Source organism: Lepidochelys olivacea, assembly GCF_965140295.1.
Source record: "Lepidochelys olivacea isolate rLepOli2 genome assembly, chromosome: 7".
Classification (NCBI taxonomy): domain Eukaryota; kingdom Metazoa; phylum Chordata; order Testudines; family Cheloniidae; genus Lepidochelys; species Lepidochelys olivacea.
The window spans coordinates 72,647,272-72,666,843 of record NC_140417.1 but is presented as its reverse complement, the minus strand read 5'-3'; the positions used below and the strand labels follow the sequence as shown (position 1 = coordinate 72,666,843).

Here is a 19,572-nt window from a genome sequence, read left to right as displayed (position 1 = left end):
CTTCTATAAATTTGACCTAATTTCATAGTGTAGACATACCCTAAGACTTTTCTCCCTGTCCCTCAAAGCAAGAAGCTCCAGCCAGGCCTTTCCATCTGGTTGATGTGGAAAGACCCATCCCAGGGCCTTCCTAGCTCTGGGTCTCCTGCAGGAGCCTTCCTGCTCCTTGCAGGTCTCTTGTCCACTGGTTGATAAGGCCCCTCTTATGAGAAGCATCACCTTTTATCTGAGGATCAGGTGACCTCCAAGCAAACATCTAATGCCTAGCTTCAAAAAATCCATCATCTGGGAAGGCAGTTTAGACCTGGTATGGATGAGTGTAAGCACCAAATCCCTTAAAGGGCTATCTCATCCTATGACATATGTCATTTACATTGTGGAGCTGTGTTGACATGGCTAGAGAATGACTCAGAGAAGTACACATCTCTACATGCTAACTGCAGAACAACTGTTGAATAAGCAATTCTCATTTGTGGGGATAGTGATAGGAAATACTGTGAAAGATGCTGCATCTTATACAAACTTACAGCTTCTGTTTCTTCTTTTCTATCTACTTTTAGGATCTGGATTAATTGAATCCAGGAATTGAATGATTGCTTACATTCAACTGTGAATATTTGTGCTTTCCATATTTAGGAAGTGAGGAGATGCCAGCTAGGAAAGTGATTGAGGACCGGTAAGTATTACAGTTCATTCTTCATCTTCATAGACCTCTCTCAAGGACAATAAAAGACCCATGGGCTAAACATCAGCTGGTGTGACTTGCCATTGCACCACTGACTTCAAGTCAATGGAGTTATGGCATTTTACATGAGCTAAGGATCTGCCCCCAGTTCTGTCATGTGTCTTTTTTGTGGTTTTGTATTAGAGCAACAGCATTCTCTAGTGAGGAATCAGATGTGACCTTTCCAACTTCTGTTAGTCAGATTAGCCTTGAACAGCAATTCCAACACCCATGACAACAGCCCAGGTGCAAGGTTATTGATGAGTATCCTTTAATCCCCTCAGATCCATTTCTCCATCACTTCATTTAGAATCGATGAATAGCAAACCTTCCGTTGTCACAGTACTTGTCATTCTGTAATGTATAACAAGCATGGATAAAGGAGACCGCATTGGTGCAATGTACTGGTTTTTTTTTAATTACATACAGGATACTGTGCAGCGAGACAGAGATGGATTTGCTGTCAACTTGAAAAGTGCAAGCAAAGAAACAAAAATCCTTTGTTTCCTAGCCTAGCAGCATTAACAGATATAGTACGTTACAAATTTAAACTACATAAACACACACATCATCTAGTAAAACCTAACTAACTGAAACACATTATTGTTTACCTTCATTTACAGCCAAATTAGTTAGGTTTTACTACCTTAAGCGGGGGATGCACAAAGAGTAATTTTAGCGTCCATTACAATTTTACTATAACAATATAGTTAGCACACTGTCGTATATTGTTTTCCTCCTCAAATCAGACTTGCTTGATATTAGACTGTTTTTAAACAGCTTTTGGGGAATAGAATTGGGAAACCAGATCTATTCAAAGTTTCGGGGACTTAATAGTATTGATTCAAGACAGACGTAGTGTGTCCAGGTATTTTACAAGTTTCTTCACATAACCAGTCCAATATGTCTTTACCTGATTCACCAATATTGGACCTCTCTTGTACCATATTCATAACAAACTATGAGATATGAGGATCCCACATGACTTCTCCCAATTAGATTGAAGCCCCCAAAATATTTCACTTGGCACCTCAGGCAGATTTGAACCTACTGTACTATTGCCCATTTCAGACATATTCCAATTCATGCTACCACCTTCAGACAGCAGCAATGTTTTCAAAAGGAAAAGTGCTCTGGTTCTCAAGAGAGCTCTACTTTTAACATATTAGGTTAATTAACACTGTATCCGGTTTTAAAGGAAGTCTGTTTTATCTCAACTGCAAAGATTACAATGCTGATTGAAACATATTATACTAAATGCTGCATTAGAAGGCAGTTTGGTGGTCTGGTTTATGAATTTAGGTTAGGATGTAAAAAGTACTGTGTTCAAGTCCTAGGTGAGCCATCAAGAAGTGACAGCTGTCCTGTTGCTTTTATTCTAATTAAAATATAGTTGATCCACTTTACTTAATAAAGAAATGAAGGAATCACCACTACCTCCACCACAACAGTTCATTCTGCCAGAGTTTAAGCTAATAACAAGGCTGTAATATGATCAGAATTTTAGCCACCATTTTCAATACTTTTACCTTGTCTTCAGTGTCACCAGAAGGTGTGTTATATTTTGGAGTCAATAGCAGACATTCAACTAAACTGTTGATAGAAGTACAGTGTTATGTTGAGATTCACAGAAATGTGTTATGGCTGCTGGGTCATTATAAACCAGATTCAGATTTACACTAGATTTGAAATATAAAGCAGTTGTCCTGGATAATTCAAGTATTTCTTGTGCTTACTGTATTCAGCTGACATATTTTGAGCCTGATTGGCCCCATTATGTTAGTCCAGTTCTATGCCTTTGGCACTCCATTAATTTCAGTAAAGCTGCACTCGTCTAGAACTGAAATAGTGTAGTGGTGAATCAGGCCCAGTATCCTTGAGGACCGTTTGTAGCTTGTTTGGGGTTCAGTCCAAATGAGGAAATTAGTGACCAAGGGCCAAGATTAGCAGCTCAAATAACTGGTCACGGGATTAGAGCACTCTTGGTTTGTCTTTCTGCTTTGTGTGATCTATTGTATGTTGATCAAACAGTACTGGAAAAACATTTTGGAGGGAGAGAGAAGACTCTGTTTCAGCCAAGGAGAGATTGAGTTTTCTGTATGTTTAATGGAGGATAAATGTTAAGTTGTTGGCTGGTTGCAGAGGTTAATGGTGGAAAGGTTTTCTGTGCGTGTCTTTGGATTCAGAAAAAATATGAGTGTGTCTACATTTTAAAGGAGTCCTTTGTCTTTCAGGTGCTGTTCAGAGAGAGTGATGCTGCTCAATTAGGTGTTGCGGCACAGAGCATGCCATCGTTTAACCAGCTCCTTGGGCTTGCTGATCATTTCATTCCAGTGTTCCAGCTCTTTGCCCCTCGTGTACATGAAGGGCCCAACCACTACACGACCCAGCAGGTGGGTTTCTGAATAGAAAAAAAGAGTGTGGTTAGTGGCCAGCACCCTTACTATGTTCTGGTTAGATTCTTACCTCGGGGTGAAACAACAGCATTTCTTTTACTCTCTGTATAATAGGAGAGAGTATTTTTTAAATCAAAATTTCCAATCAAAGTGTGTGCTATAGATCTGGGGATATAGTGTTCTCTCAGTGTACACACACATTAAAGATGATCACCCCTACCATGGCAGAGTTCCCACCAGTGACTCGGCTATTGGGAGCTATTGCAGGCAGCGCACACCCAGTCAGATCAGCTTCAGCCTGTTCCATCACTTACAGTGTACTGCCAGTCAGAGCTACAGTTCTGGGCAGACCAATCTTTATCTCCTCAAATCCTTCCACCTAGAGATGTATTTCAAAGATGTGCCCTGCTGTGGTCACCACCAAGTTGGCTAGGATTCAGACCAATGTTGGAAGGTGAAAGGCTTTTGGCTCATGGAGGAAGCATATTTAGTTAGTGGAGCACCTGACTGGGAGTCAGAAGATCTGGGTTCTGTTTCTGGCTCTGCCAATGACTCTGAGACAGTGGGCAAATCACTTAACTGTTCCAAGCCTCAATTACCCATATGTAAAATGGGGATGTCATCTGAACCTGTCTCACAAAGAAGTGTTCGTGTGTGTAAAGCACTTTAAGATCCTCACATAAAAACGGTTATACGTTTACATCTTAATTACAATGCAGGCCATTACCAATCCCCCAAAGCCAGTCCATTCACCTAAACATTTTATATGGTAACCCCATGAAAGCTTTTGCATTTCAATACTGAATTCATGCTTGGGCTAGAGAGAGAGCAGAATGCAGCTGCTAATATACAGAAATTGACTAGATTGTAGCAGTTCTGGTGCTGATTTAAAGTTTCAGTTAATCTCAAATCTTTGGAACAGGTTCCCTCTTTCCCAACCCAAATTTCAAATGACAAACTGTTGTCTGTCTAGATTACTTCTTTACTGATGTTGCTGTAAAGCAAGTATTGGATTTATGAGTATATGTGTGGAGAATTTCCAAATGTCATTCTAATATCATATTAGATATCTAATATCAAAGAACATTCCAGATATATCCAATCTCTGAAAAATATGTAAGGAACATACCCAAACAGACTAGTGAATGGCTCTAAAATGATTGTTTTTCATTTTCCTCACTGTGAGACTCAAAAATGTACATGATTAGAATGCTATAGAATGAATGACAGCTAACATGAATTGTATTTAAAACCATTTTTTAAATGCCAGCTCTTTTAAGCTTTCTTCTGGTGGTTTAGTCATCTAAACAACAGCCTCTGAAATACCTGGCTGTCCATTAGCTCCTGATGGTTATCATGCAGGTTACTGTGACTCTCCTGTGTTTAGAATTATCAAGAGTAAACCTTGCCTTTCTGCAAATGTACAAGAACCTAGGAAGAGCTTTAGTATATCTCAGATATAGTAAATTCTGTTTTCTTACTGTCTCCCTCAGCACTCTGGAGCACAGAGAGGCTCAGGCTTGCTGTATCCAGCTCCGTCTGGTCTGCCTTGAAGCTGAAGGTTTCGTTATAGACTGGATTGGGAGATCCCAGAACAGCTGTTGTCTTTTTACATTTAATGAATTTATTGTGGTTCATTAGGGACACTTTGATATACACACCTGAGGTGAAAAAAAATTCCAAGAAGAAGAAAACAACATGTCAGGGGCACTTGAGAGGAAAAAGATAAAGATAATTCAAAACAATTTCATGATTTCAGAAACTATATTTAAATCAAATTAGGTCATAAAACTAATCAGATGAAAGCCTAATGATACATGCAGAAGGATGGCAATATGCAATGACATTATCTAGTGAATACACTAACTATTTAGACCCTCATTCAGGAAGGCAGAATCCCTGTTCAAGACTGCACTTAAGCAGATAGTTGCGTCTCATTGACTTTTTATCCTCCCTTGAGTGGATGGGTAAATTTGCAGAAGGTATTGGCAGTTGGGAAATAAAGAGGTGTCTGGTGGTTGTTTAAAATTGTCTCTTTGGTTGGTTGATTATTTCTTCTACAGACAGTGGTTCTCAAACTAGGGCTGCCCCTAGTTCAGGAAAAGCCCCTGACGGGCCGGGCTGGTTTGTTTACCTGCCGCATCCGCAGGTTTGGCCGATCGCGCCGCCCACTAGCCGCGGTTCACCGCTCCAGGCCAATGGGGGCTGCGGGAAGTGGCGCGGGCCAAGGAATGTGCTGGCCGCCCTTCCTGCAGCCCCCATTGGCCTGGAGCGGCGAACCACGGCCAGTGGGAGCCGCAATCGGCCGAACCTATGGACGTGGCAGGTAAACAAACCAGCCTGGCCTGTCAGGGGCATTCCCTGAACAAGCGGCGGTCCTAGTTTGAGAACCACTGTTCTAAGAGACCGTGCAAAATAGAAAAAGAAGGGTGGGGTGGGGAAAGAATAGCAAGAAAAAGTCTTCCTTGCTTTCTGTCTGGACTGACCCTGCTCCTCAGTGGTGTTCAGCCAACATTTGAAAATAAGAGCCAAAGCAGCCTCTAAATGATTCCATTTTCCCTCTTCAGCTTCAGTATTCACTGGCAAGCATAGAAGAAGGTTGATCTTGGTGGCTAAACAGTAATGTTTTCCTGAGGGAGAAATAAGAGCTCCTCTGCTGCAATTGTTTATTACTCCCTGCCACTCAGGCACACCATCATTTCCAGTCTTTATTGCAAAACTAATTAAAAATATGCTAAGGCTGGTCCTGAACAGTCTGATTCACTGGGGAATGGTATGGGGAGCCCAATCATCTTCAGAGTAAGAACATAACCCCACTTTCAATTAGTAGTTTTTGAAGATAAAGTTTAGGAATTACCATTTTGAGTCAAACTCAAGGTCCGTGTAGTCCAGTATCCAGTCTCTGAGGGAAAGGGGCAAAAACGCAGCAATAGGCAAATGTAAGATAATTCCCTTCCACATTCACCCAGCATGGATCTCCTCCTGGTCTCTGTGGTTAGGGATTGACTTAAACCCTGAAGCAGATGATTTAATATCCCTTCCAAAATGTTGTTATAATTCATTATGATAACTAGATACATAATAATTGGATATTCTTGATTTCCATATAAATATCCAGTCTCTTTTTTAATCTTGCTAAATTGGTTTTGAGTGATGTAATTTCTCAATTCCTTTTAGCTCATATCTTGGTTTTGCATGAATAATGGTCTTTGATCAGAAGAACAATTGTTTTGGTATCATTGTGGATTATCCTTATAGCTAGAGAACCAGCTTTTGAAGGGACATTTGGAAGTTCAAGTAAATTATAGATGATGTTTTAGATGCTCTGTGACCCACTGTAGATAGTACATGAGATTTTCATCTATAGGGACCTGAGTTCAACTTAAATCTCAGGTGACTTATTGATCCTGCTCCCCTTCAAATCAATGGAAATCAGTGGTTCCAAACAGGAGTTTGGAGATTAACATTTTAGTCCTTGTTTATCTACATCACAAACTTAGTTAGTCAGCAGTTTCTCCTCAAGAGAGACCATGGATTTTTCAGAGTAGGTGGCTTTTCACCCAACGACTGAGGTATGTCGATTGTGGTAGGCCTTGGCTTAAAGAAGTTAGCCCATAAACTGCCTGCACTAAGCCTGGCTCAAGCTACTCCTCATTTACACAAGCACTAAAGTCACTCAAGTTTTAATCAACCAGTAAACATTCCCTTATTGGCCTATACCTTGCTATAGAATTCAAAGCCCTTGCTCTCAAGATCAGCTTTTTGGGGAAGGGACCTTTTCTTTGTTCTGTGTTTGTACAGCACTTAGCACACTGGGGCCCTGGTCCATGATTGAGGATCCTAAGGGCTATAGTAATACACATAATCATAATTAACAACAACCAGTATGGAAACAGACAGCCTATAAACTGTAAGAGCCTTCTCAATCAAGTTCTTCCCTTTAGGATTTGCCAGAGAATCTGCAGTCACTAAGTCAGCTGTAGCAGTGGGCATTATCAAAGGAAATAAGGGCTGTTTGTTTAAAGGTCTTTAAATTTTAGCCATTTATCCTGAGGAATTGCTTATTGACAGCATTTCCTTCCTTCCTTCCTCCTGGAGAGCTTCCACAGCCCTGTCAGTGCACTGATTACTGTAATAATGTGCAAGAGACTGGCATCAAATTAACACAGTCGCTCAATGGCCGATGTGTTGAAAGAAGCAAATTTAATCAGACTTTTACTGCTGCAAAATTTAAAATCCTGCACTTTGGGCCAGAGCAGAGATGAGCTGTGAGAGGAATGCGCTTGTGTGTGTGTGTGTGTGTGTGTGTGTGTGTGTGTGTGCACGCACACACAGAGTTCACACACACACACACAGAGTTCACACACGTTGCAGAACCCCTGCCTTAGCCTCTTCCAATCTAAGGACCCTACATTCACCTCATTTGCAATTCATCTCCCGGAAGTCAGTTTTATAAACATCCTTATCTTAGCTAGCTGTTCGCTGTCTAGTGCCATTTATAATAGTTGTTCTCTGCCTGTCCATTATTTACCTCTTACTGCAGAGGCATTGCCTATTAGGTCAGGACTTTGCTTACTAGAAATATGGGTATTTTCAGTGCTGCTCCTACTGTACAACTCCTCTTACAACATTCCTGGCCTAAACAAGGCAAATTCATCTCTAGTAATGTTATAAAAAATTTTGAGAGAGCATTCATTCTGGGGTTAATAGCATGAGTCCCACTGCCTGGATCTTTATAGATATCTTGTACAAAGACCGTTTATCTCCATCAATGAGACTGTCACTCTACGCACTTTACAAATACAGCTACTGAAGATCTCTGTAGAGAAAATTAAACTGTACTCAACTGTAAGAGAAAATCTTTTACATTGATATGGCTCCTTTTATCTCCAATCACTTCACAAATCACTAGAGACGGACACTGTTGGATTCAGAGATGTATTTGAATATCCACCAGTTCAGGATGTTTGGATCTGCGGGGTTTTGGACCATTCTCTACATACATCAACTCTGAAATGCAGCCCCCGTCTCCACTTTCCCCCCAGACTGAAGGACAGCAATCAGCTGATATTCACTACATAAAAGGATGTTGGGAGAACAAAGCTTGGCCAAGGACACCAGGCCAAACCATTTGCATCCACAGTTAATTGCAGGCACAATCCCACACGCCTCCTTATTTGTAGACACAATATTATGCCCCACAAAAATGGAGGCCCGGTTGAGACCTATTTCAAGGACAGGGCCTACTTATCAAGATGTGCCACACACAAGCTTTGATTCACATTGGATCTACATACTGGAAAAAAGCCTGACTGTGCACTCGTATATGGCCATCTTTAATTAAAGAGCCTGTGTGATTTTAGCACTTGGAGATTTCAAATCATTAAAAAGAACAGGTATGATCAGACCTAAAACTAAGGGAATGTCAGTGTCTTGCTAGCTATTACCTGAGCAGCAAACATCTACTAACAGACTATATTAGTGCTGTTACAAATATATATGCATTTTAAACCTATATACATTTTTCATGCTTTGAAAGTTCAGTGGTAACTGTATACTTGTCCAAAGCCATGTTTCCTGCCTCCTCTATCTGCTGTGCTTTTTCTTGCCATCAATCTTTGTCTTGAGCAACGGACATGTTCAACAGATTTCCTTGCCCATTGAGCCCTAGTCTGCCTTCAGTCCACATGCTGAAATCCCAGGGACATCTCCAAAATGGCCCAACAGACCTTCCAAAAATCATTTGCTTCTGGGCTGAACACTAACTTCAGAAATACAGGGTTTGTCCTGGACATGCTCTCTCAACTGTAACAGCAGATTCACCGGTGCAATGCTCTACCCGCAGCTTCCTTAGGTTGTAATGGAGGCAAAGCAGGACACAACAGGATTTGCTAAGTGTCTTGCCTTCCTTTCATTTCCCTCCTCTCTGCAAACCACTTTCCCACCCAATGAATACGCAAACAGCAAATATCCAAATCTAGTTAGCACCGGAACACAACACAGTTTGCTTCTGTGCAGAAATTAAATCTCCCTGGTGTTTGGCCGGTCAGTGGAGTCACTTAACGTAAGCACTGGGAAGATGGGCCAGGAAGAAGCAAACCAGAACAGGAATCCAGGGGTAGTAACAGAGGAAGGTAATACTCACTGGCAATCTCTCTCTCATCCTGGAATTTTAATCCCTTCGCTCTCAGCACCACTACAGTGAGACGGCTCAGGTAGTCATTGTAGCTGAGAGAAAACTGGATATCGCCGTACTCTGAAGGAGGCTTTGGAAGCGGAAGGTCACTATTAAAATGCATCTAAAAGGCTTTCTTTTCAGTCAGATATATTGGAAAACAGTGATTTCTGCAACTTTAGGAATGGGACATGAATTCTAGCATCTCTGAATTTCACTGTTAGAGGTATTTGAAAGGAACAATCCAACACTGGTATAATTGCCTACATAGTGATTATTGCTCTTTGGTTCTTTGCAGGAGATTCTGACTTTATCCCCTCCCACTGAAACCTGCTTGCCCTTATTCACATAAATAGTTATTTACATCAGTGAACAGGATTTGACCCTTCTTTGTGGATCCCAGTCTTAGCTGTGCCTCTTATCCACCCAGCGCTATCAAGGTGTCATTTCCCACCCTCCACCCTTATACACACTCTCTCTCTCTCTCTTCCCCCCCCTGCACCCTCACCCCCCAAGGCAGGAAACCATCTTCTCCTCCTCCCAGTTCCCCAGCACCAGCAGGAGTAACCCTGCACTGTTCAGGATGAGGTAGTCTTAGAACTGTCACTAACCAAGCTTCTGGCTTTACATAAATGGTGGTCAAACCGTCTTGATGTGTTAGGAAAGTGTTACCCACGGAGTCATATTAACACACACGAAAAACTTTCCCTGAGGGCTTGCCAGCAGCTTTCCTGCATTCCTATCCCTCCTCCTAATTTGGGATACAGCATCGTTCATCCTGCTTTGTCCTGGGCCTTTCTTGTGTCCTCATTAATTCATAACAGAAGCAAACAGCAGCAGGTGTTTTTTCATTTGGCTTTTACGCCTCATCCTAGCTGCTGGGGAGACAGCTGTGTACAAATGCAGCCATTTCATTCCTGTGCTAAACACTGTGATGAGAAACATTAAAGCGTTAAAGTGCTGCATGTGACACTGCCTCCTCCACAGTGAACGTTAGGACCCCGGTAAATACTAATCCCCATCTTTTAACAGAAACAATCCCATATTCGATCTTGCCTTCCTCTGCCCCATCTGAGCCCATGTGCGGATACTACATATATGTTCTGTAGAACTCCCTAGTCTCCCCAGTAAGCCCATCACCATGGGAAAGCTCAAAAATACAAAACAGAGTGGTATTTGCCTAATGAGTGTACTCTTTAATTAGTTGCCTACCTCCAAGTTTTCTGCTTCTAAATCTCTCCAAATTACTAGTTTGCTGTCACCAGTTAATGTCTCATTTTTCAAAGGAAAAATCACTTGGCCTAGGAGATGGTGCTTTTTCTGTTTATCGACATGGTAGAGTGAGAACTTCAGAGTCCGTTGACACAATGTCTTACTAGAAACCTGTACAAAAATAGGCAGAACATTTCAATATAACAATGTAATTTATTACATAGCCCTGCAATTTATCATTACCACACGTGTGATGCATATATCTCTGAAATATTTTAGGGCATGTAGTTTCTGTACTTAAAATAGGATATATATTTATATTTCTTACAAGCAAAATAGCTATGATAATCTGCATCCCAGTATGCCCACTGCTTCTTCTGGGTTTTGAGGTTGTATTTTGATTTGTATAAATGCACGGAGAACTATGATAAACGTAATATATTATAAAAAAATCAGAAATTAAGATGCCAGTATCTACGCTACTTGAGGCAAAATGGTGTAAACTAAATAGTGGAGATGAAATATCAAATGAGATTTGTTTGACTTAGCTTGTAAGTTTGTTGGGGTATGGGACCATCTCTTTTTTGTGTTTTTTACAGTGCCTAACATAAACACACACCCTTGCCTGGCCCTGGCAGTGCAAATAATAATAATAAACTGCCTCACAGCCAGAGGGCATTGTGACAATGTATGTGCCGGGAAAGGTTCGCCATGAGATGACATAGACCTCCTGGCTGCACAGCCTAGTGATCTTGTTTCCCTGACATCCAGAGTGACACATCAGATGTACCATTCCAGTTAAAAGGCAAGTACCTGAAAAATAAAATTTTCATCAAACTGAGGGTTGAGGGTTTTGCGTTTGGTTTTGGACTGAAGGTAACGCCTTTCATCAGGCAGCAGATAAATTTTCACAAAGGGACTGCAGGAATCTGTAGGAGGCTGCAGTTTTCTAGCTTTTATCAAGGAGACGAGAAGCCTTTCAGCCTCTTGCTCATATTCCACTGAGAACCAAAGACGGCCAATGTTGCACTCAGGGAAGTCTGTCTCGCTCTTGTCTTCAGGGAACTTGTACAGCTCTGGGTTGATAGACCCTATGACATAAGCTCCAGCTTTGCAAAATAAAAAACAAAACCAAGCAAGTTAACCTCGGACTACAGCAGTATTTCTTACAGCTACTGCCTCTTTAGGGAAACCATGTAAAGCTTTTATTTATTCACAGTCTTTCTCTGTTTATAAATTCTGCCTCTGAATTCCCTTTCCCCTAAAGGTTGAGGAGAGTGTGTACACTCGTCTCTTTTGTTCTTAATATTGTTATGGAGGCTTCTGTAGTGACTGCCTTGGACAACTACTGGGGGAATGTAGCTGCTGTTTGTTCCAGCCCTCCAGAGTGCAGCACGTGCTCCCTTCTGCAACTGGCCACGCCTGCCCCTTGTGGGAGATGCTAGCACTGACTGGACACTAGCCCCCAGCAGCTCTTGTGTTGTCCCTATATTGAAGGGACTTGCAAGGAAAGACTTGCTTCTTGTGCTCTACCCTCTCCCTTGTACAGCAGTGTAAGGGGTGGCCCCACTCTGGCCCAATTCCTATCTAAACATACAGTACAGTGTTTGGGGCTATTACTGTAGAATACTGTAGTGTAGCTACACTTTGTGATTGATATATATATATATATAATCAATACCACTCCAGAGTGTGGACAGATAACAATTGTAGTGTATAATATTTGCATAGCAAATGTGTTGCACAGTACTCAAGCTTCCTTTCCAATAATCTGTCCCACCTTTGCAGTGTCATCATACCCAAGGAGTGAAAAGAACACCGGGGTCCAGACTCCGGAGTCACGTAGGGGTCACTGTCCTTCTGAACCTGCTCTCCATTTGTCAGGTTAATCCAGTCTCGCCCATGAAATTTTGGTGGAATGATGAACGGAACGCTTCTAGCTCTGCTCAGAACAACAACAAACAGCTCTTCCAGTTTAACTAAGGAAACCAAACTCAATCAGAGAATAATACATTTAGTTGTAGTTCCATAGTTCTGCAGAAATCGTTTGTAGCTGCATTAGTCCTTCGGTGGATGTGATTGATAATGCAATACCCCTTGCTTAGCCCATATAAAAATCACAGAAAGTTATTTATTTGTGTGAAGGTAGCACCTAAAGGTCCCAGTCAGGGATTTGTGGCCCTCATTATGGCGGGCACCTTACATACAAGTAAACGTTCAGTCAGATCCCCTCTCCTTATCTTTAATTAATGCTTCAAAGAAAAAAAGAATCAATTGAACTTTTTTGTTTTAGAGATTGAGATTGAGCAGATCAGTAGCTCTCCAACTTTTTCAGTCGACTACTTCATTAGCTCATTAATTACCTTCCCCCATGTCCAAAATTCTCACTGCTTGGTTCTTAAAATGTTTCATTCTAAGGACCACCAGGAAGGGCTCTGGGCCATGGATCAGAGTTTGAGAACCAACAAAGTTATCCATGTTCCAAGTCAATTTGGTTTCCCCACCTTTTTTATTGTTAAATTATATTATATACATCGGAAATAAAGAATTACTGAACTGAGGTTATAGTAACAGTCACTTACCCTAAAGGCATGAATCCCACAGCATTTTACCTTTCCTACATGACTGATTTCTCCCCCTCCCCGCATCATTTTGGGTTCCTGTCATACATTGTCCCACATTTGGGTCTTTGGCAGGTAGAGAAGTATGTAGCTTGATAAACAGTAGCCCATAAGAAGAAGGAGACGTCTATTCACCTTATGCTTTTTGGTTGAATTGCCGAAGATTGCTGGCTTAAAGTCTGATCCTCCAGACTGGCATCTGGATGTGTTGGTGTGACTGAATTGGGGAGTTCCTCATAGGAAGGTAGGAGGCATATCTTCTTCCAAAGCAGATACACTGCTATTCCAATAAGGATCAATAAAAGGATTGCTCCTATTACACCTCCAGCCACAGCAGCTACCTGTTCTGGTTACAGGAAAGCATACAAAGTGGGATCATCAATACATATAGGGTTTTTTGGACAGGAATATTTAAATTTAAGAAAATGCTCCTAAGACTAAGAGCTTACAGTTTTTTGGTTTGCTGAAAGATTTATGAGAATGGATTTGCTTATTTCACTGTCAATTATACTGGCTGAAACTTTGGAAATAGAATTTGACCCTCAAGAGTTTTCTTGGGGGTCCAGTCTGAGACTGGAATGAATTCCTTCAGAACCTAGTGGCCGTCACAAACCCTCACCATCTTCCACTCCATCTGCAAAGCACATTTCTTTGACCTGCTTTCTCTAACACAAATATATAGCAACATATAGTTAACAAAAACCTACCAAAACAAAACACTCCCATGGGTAGAGGATGGGAGAACCAAACACCTGATAGATATTAGTTACATCTCTTAATACTCTACTGGAAGATGATCAGATACTTTGATGATGAGCATGGAATAAGAACCTGCATGGAATATAAGTAAATGCCAAAGCTTTCTTATTTTTATTCCAATTATCATGAGAGATCTTGTAGTACTCCCATTACAGGAAAAACAGGCTAGACAATAGAGGTGAAATACCAGGCATCACATTATACCATTACTTTGATTTGTTTCCTTTTTCTTCAATGTTCAGTTGAGACAGTGTGTCCAAATGAAGAAAAAAGCAAAACATAGTTTAAAAATGAAACAAAGCAAAGAATCTTTAGTACAAAGGAGGTTTAGAAACACAACAAAACAGAATTAGAGGATACGTATGTTTCCTGATCTGAAAAGATCAGCTCAGGCACGTCATCTAAAAGTTGTATCCTGAATCCTGATTTCTTAAGATAAAAATGAAACCCTGAAAGAGCAGTTTTGTAGCCAGCAAAAATGAAGATAATTTATCAAAATATCAAAGATGCTTTAATTTAAGATGAATATGCAGAGATTCCTTGATGAGGATCTCTTATTCAGTAAAGAACAAAAGTTGGATGTTGATAATGGACTCAATTCATTGGTATCCCAGAGCTACTTTATGCTATCTCTGCTGGAATACAGAAGCCATAAAGAGACCATAAGGCCCCACCACCACCCAGACCAGGAACTCCATTGGAAATCAGAGCCACCATAGCCAGTGCTATGCCACCCCAAGCAGGAGTCTTTGGTGCAAGTGGCATGCCACATAGATTCCTAGTGGGGAGAGATGCATTCCTATCCAGGGAACCTGGCTGTTCCTGGCTGCTGGAACAGTCTGGGGCATTGGGGGCATTGCGAAGTAACCCCTCAGGCTGCTGTAACCTGAGCTGGGGACTAAAATGTCAACCCTCAGCCCCAGAATAGAGGGAGGCGCTGAGGTGGTGTAAAGCCACTTCCTTCAGTGTGGCCTCTCAATCTTCTTACACATAGGAACAAGAGCCCCCTAAATCTTTTAGTGAGCATAGTCAATGGGGCCCCTCATCACTTCCCTTGTATAGCATTCCAAGGGCATAAAAGAGGGAGTCGCCACAACAGTTCTGCAATTCCTTCTGATTGCTGAAAGTGTGGTGAGCTCTGAATGTGCTTGGTGTCCTCTATGAGGTTTCCTTGCATTTCCTTTTCTTATGCCTCACTTTTTGTAAGTGATTAATTTTACCGACAGAATCACTTCCCTCCTAACTGCATCTGTTGTGTTCTCCTACTCCAGGACTCCCCTTAGGCTTTTAACTCTCTCTTCTTTTGAAGGCTCCAGACAACCTCCTTCTATTGCTTTAAACCCCTTCCTTAAAACACATTTTTTTTTCTGCAAAGACTTTTAATGCTGATCATTGCAAAATTTCTCAAGTTCATGCTATTCCCTGGTGATATGTTTTGGGGTCACATGGGCCGGAGCCACAAAGTCTAGATCTGGAGCTGAACTTTCCCAGAGTTTGGTGTTATTTGAAACCAGGCTTCTCTCTGATTTCTGAATTGTTCTGGCTGTATTTGAAGTTCTGAACTAGATTCTAAACTCTTTTTGTGATGGAAGAGGAATCCTGTCTTATTTGTACAACATCAAGCACAGTCTGCTTTCAGTAAATAATACTGGATAAAATATTTGTTCAGATTTTGAAGTGACCAAATAGTACAAAGTGTGTAAATGGTTCTCTGGTAGCGATACTTCCAATTATACTTCACACATACATGTTATTTCTGAATTCCCTGCTCTTCTTTATCTCCTCCTGAGGTGTGGTAGAGGTGCTGTATTTAATCAGCAGCTCGCATGGCAATACAAGCAAAAACTATTCATTCAAAGATTTTTAGGGCCAGAAAGGACCATTAGATGATCTAGTCTGATCTCTGTGTGATTAAATAGAAGTTGTGATCATACTTCTTTTTTGTTTATTTTTTAATCTGCTTTTATATCTTCCCCTGCCTCTCAACCAACATATGGACTTTTCAGAACAATGAATGTCATCTTTTTCTTTTCTCTTGTAATCTGAAGAGAGTGTGTCTAGAAACCAAAACATATCCAACCTATGATTGTAATAATTGCTTTGGGAAACTCATTTGCCTGTTTGCTGTGGGTTGAAAGTCTGGATGTGCTAAACTGGCAACCTAATTTCTTAACTGTTGCATAACTTTGAAGTTTGGGGAAACTGGCAACTCAGAAATTCGCTCTTGACCAAAGAACTTCTGTAGATGCACATTACCTGTTAGTCTTTGAGAGCATACTCATAAATTTCCACTGAAACCGTCATGTAGGTAAAACTGGCATATGTACAAATCTTTATCCATTGCTTTTTGAAGAGCAGAGTGAGAAGTGTCTGATGAAGGTAAGTCTTCTAGCTAAATTCCATGATAAAATGAACACTGGTAAAAATGAAATAGTTCCACAGGTGTAATATCTGCACTGCAAATGTTTGTATGGTTCATGGTTTTATTCTCCACCCTGATGTATGTATATTAAAGAAAGGCAAGCATTTCAAGGGCCATAAAAGCTTAACCCACTTATATTCTTTGCTATTTCTCTGTTTTCAATATATTTCCTTCTCTCCATTTCTGAGCACTTACTCCTTTTCCAACCATCCTGTGTTCTGCTTAGGTAGCCTGCCCATGCAGCCTTATCCACACAACCATCAGTGACAATAAACCAATAGGTGTTGTGGTGTAACTACAACAGCCATCCATGGAATGCAATGAAGTAAATCCAAAGAGAATGAGCTCTTAACATTTGCGCAAATTCAGTGAGATTAATTTGTTCACTGTTGAATCATGCCATTAAACATTTCTGACCCACTGACAGCACATTAATCTTTTATTCATATTTGGGTAAATCCACAGGAATTTTACTGGATTCAACAGACCTGCTTAGAATTCACCCGTTTATCTAAAGCAGAATTTGGCTTATTGTCTTTTTTTAAGCGGTTTGCCTTATCTGGTTAAGCCAACAGCAGTAGCCAACAGATTAGGAGGATACAGTGTGGCATAAATCAGAAAGACAGCTATTAAAATAGGTGTGATTGGTTGTGTATAAGAAAAAAAATGTTTGTATGATTAAATAACTACCTATGTTCATGAGAAATTGGTGTACTGTATGTATGATATAGAGCATAGAAGTTAGAGATGGACAGAACCAGTTAGAACATTCAGTTAATCTCCTCCAACCTCTTGCTCTGTAAGGATGAGCTATCAACATATGTAAGATATTATCCTTGATTTTAGCACACACAATATTTTGATGGGTGGACTTTCTGTCTCCCTCAGGCTTATAGTCTCTTGTTTATTATTTGCAAAAATAGCTGTGCATATAAGCTTTCTCCTCCTACCACTCCCCATCCTTCCCACCGTTCTCTGGTAAATCTGCAGCCTGAGAAATGACCATACTGATACCATACCAAATAAACTGTATTGTGGTTATATAGTCAGGCAGCAGTGCCTCACATATTAATTCATACTCAAGTCTCAGATCTGCAATGTATTTTCCTCTTCATTCTCATTATAGTTTACACATTTGCCTTAGCACAAATCTTTATGACAGAAAAGTGCAGTGTTTTCTGAAAAATCTATCTGCTTTTACATTTCCTTCTTGGCTTGCTCTCTCCGCCTTACATGCATTATATACAACAGAATCTAAGCAATTATTTGATAGGAAAGCAATCACCAAGGGCATATAATAAAATCAAGTGGGAGACCTGAGAATTAGGGGGACTGTGCTTCATAGCTGGAGTTCTGGAGGAGAGGTGAATAACTGTATAGTAGTTCATGTTCACAATTGTTACTAGAGATGGGTTGAAGGAAGCTGCAAAGTTCTGCTTTGGATCCATAACTAAGCTTTTCTGAAGAGTTTATTATTCTATTTATTTAAGGAGCATATTAGCAGATTGGAGCAGGGCAGTCCCCCAGCACAGAAGCAATCTGGAGATTTCAGCAACTCAGGAACCTTAGAAAATCGTTTGCCTGAGGAGCAGTGTGGACAGGGGCTGGATTTCTGAAGAGGAGGGAAATTTCAGTTCAGATTGGGTTCACAGGAACCTATATCAGAGAAGAGCAAGGATGAGATTGATGCAGGCATGGGGTCCTGGAGGCGACCTAGCCTGGTACTGACATGCCCCCTCTCCTAGGTGATGAATAGCTGGTAATGGTTTGGTATCCAGGCCCCGGAGACATTGGGGAGGTGAAAGGGGGAGAATAGCTGTGCCTGTGTGGCCCCTGCATACCAGGCATCGCCCTCCTCTTGGTGCTTGGGCAGCTAAGTGTCCAGCCCCAGCCCTGACCTCCCCAGGACAAGGGGTACTGGGGGTGCTGTTGCACCCTTTGGCTTGAAGTGGTTTCCAACATATGCAGGGTTTAGAGTTTAGTTCAATGGCTCAGCACCCCCACTGTGGGGGTTTAGTTCAATGGCTCAGCACCCCCACATTGTTCCAAGGACACTGGCCCTAGGTGTGGGGCGGGCAGAGATCTGAGCCCCAAGTTACACCTGACTAGCTCCCCTTCGATTGCGCCCCACAACCCCCTGGCCGGGGGATGCCCTGGGCCCCTACAGGCCAACTCCGGCACTTACCAGACATGGGTCCTGGGGCCTCAGCTGCTGGGCTGGATCCTTCGTCCCTCAAATTCACAGGCTCAGCCCCATCTCCTCCAGTCCCCGGCAGGGCGATCAGCTCCTTGCCTGCCCTTCCCCCGGCGGGCGGCTGGGTGCACGAGCTCCCTGCCCCCCACCAGCACTCGCACGGCCCCAGCTGCCAGCTGGTGATTTTTTCCCCACGTGCGTCTTGTGTTCCCGGGCAGCAGCCGGAGATCAGGGAGCGGGAGGCAGCGAGTCCTTGGCCAGCTGGCCGCCGCTTCCCTCGCTCCTGCGGCCCAGCCTGCTCCTCCTCTAGTCACAGATGAGCTGCTCGGTATTTAAGGGCTGCGGGGACAACGAAGCAGGCTCTGCAGTCAGCCCCTGCCGCCCACCCCTGGGGTTTGTAGCATCCGTACAATAAAAGCACCAACACCAAGCCGCTTCCTCCGTTGGCTTCCTGGTCCTTTAAGCTGCGCTCTTCGGCGGGAGGGGAGGCGCCTGGTTCCTGCCTGCTGCTGGAAAAGTCACGCCGGGCTTTATCGGGGCGATGTTTGTTCAGCTAAGAAAACCGCCCGAGTCCGAGTGTATTTAAGTGTACAGATATCTAGGGTTGGGAGAGCATGTTATTAAAAAGGAGTTTTCTGCTCGTAGAGCGATGCCCTCTGCACTGGAAGACCTTGAAGGGCCCATTCTAAGCGGAGCTGAGTTGAATAGGGCTCAAACTTCAGGGCAGGGCCTGTGGCAAGCCTGACATTCGAACCAAGGTTTTAGCTGGGAGGCAGGCTGCAGCGGTCACAGGGGAGTGGGATTTTGCCACTGACTTGCTGTGGGCATAGCGCTTCACCTCTTTGCTTCAGTTTCCTCCTTGTTAAAGGGGGAGTTAATGATTCCTACCCTCCTTTGCAAAGATCCTTGTGCCTTAGTGCTATAGGCGTGCAAAGCCGTATGCAAGAATGATCAACTATTTATGCATTTCTTAGTGTAAACCTTGATAGGCTGGTTCACTTGTTTTAAGCCCCATAAAGAACAATTAATCTATTGTTTTTATTGCAGAGCATTTCACAAAGTTGAAAGG

At 42.1% G+C, this 19,572-nt stretch overlaps 1 protein-coding gene across 2 annotated transcripts; it reads right to left on the bottom strand.

Annotated features, from left to right (window-relative positions):
* Positions 1-1,083: 1,083 nt before the first annotated feature.
* SYT15 (synaptotagmin 15) lies at positions 1,084-19,166 on the bottom strand. 2 transcript variants are annotated; one of them, XM_084634508.1, is made up of 9 exons: positions 18,495-18,811; positions 13,264-13,474; positions 12,307-12,449; positions 11,321-11,616; positions 10,508-10,678; positions 9,266-9,386; positions 5,978-6,022; positions 4,602-4,781; positions 1,084-3,125 (listed from the first exon to the last, which is right to left on the bottom strand). In XM_084634508.1, the coding sequence occupies exons 1-9, from the start codon at positions 18,499-18,501 to the stop codon at positions 2,989-2,991; spliced, it is 1,311 nt and encodes a 436-aa protein (XP_084490634.1). In that variant the 5' UTR covers positions 18,502-18,811; the 3' UTR covers positions 1,084-2,988. The 2 variants fall into 2 exon arrangements, with proteins under 2 accessions (XP_084490634.1, XP_084490633.1); XM_084634507.1 differs by lacking the exon at positions 5,978-6,022 and having other exon boundaries at positions 1,087-3,125; positions 18,495-19,166.
* Between the last annotated feature and the right edge of the window lie 406 nt (positions 19,167-19,572).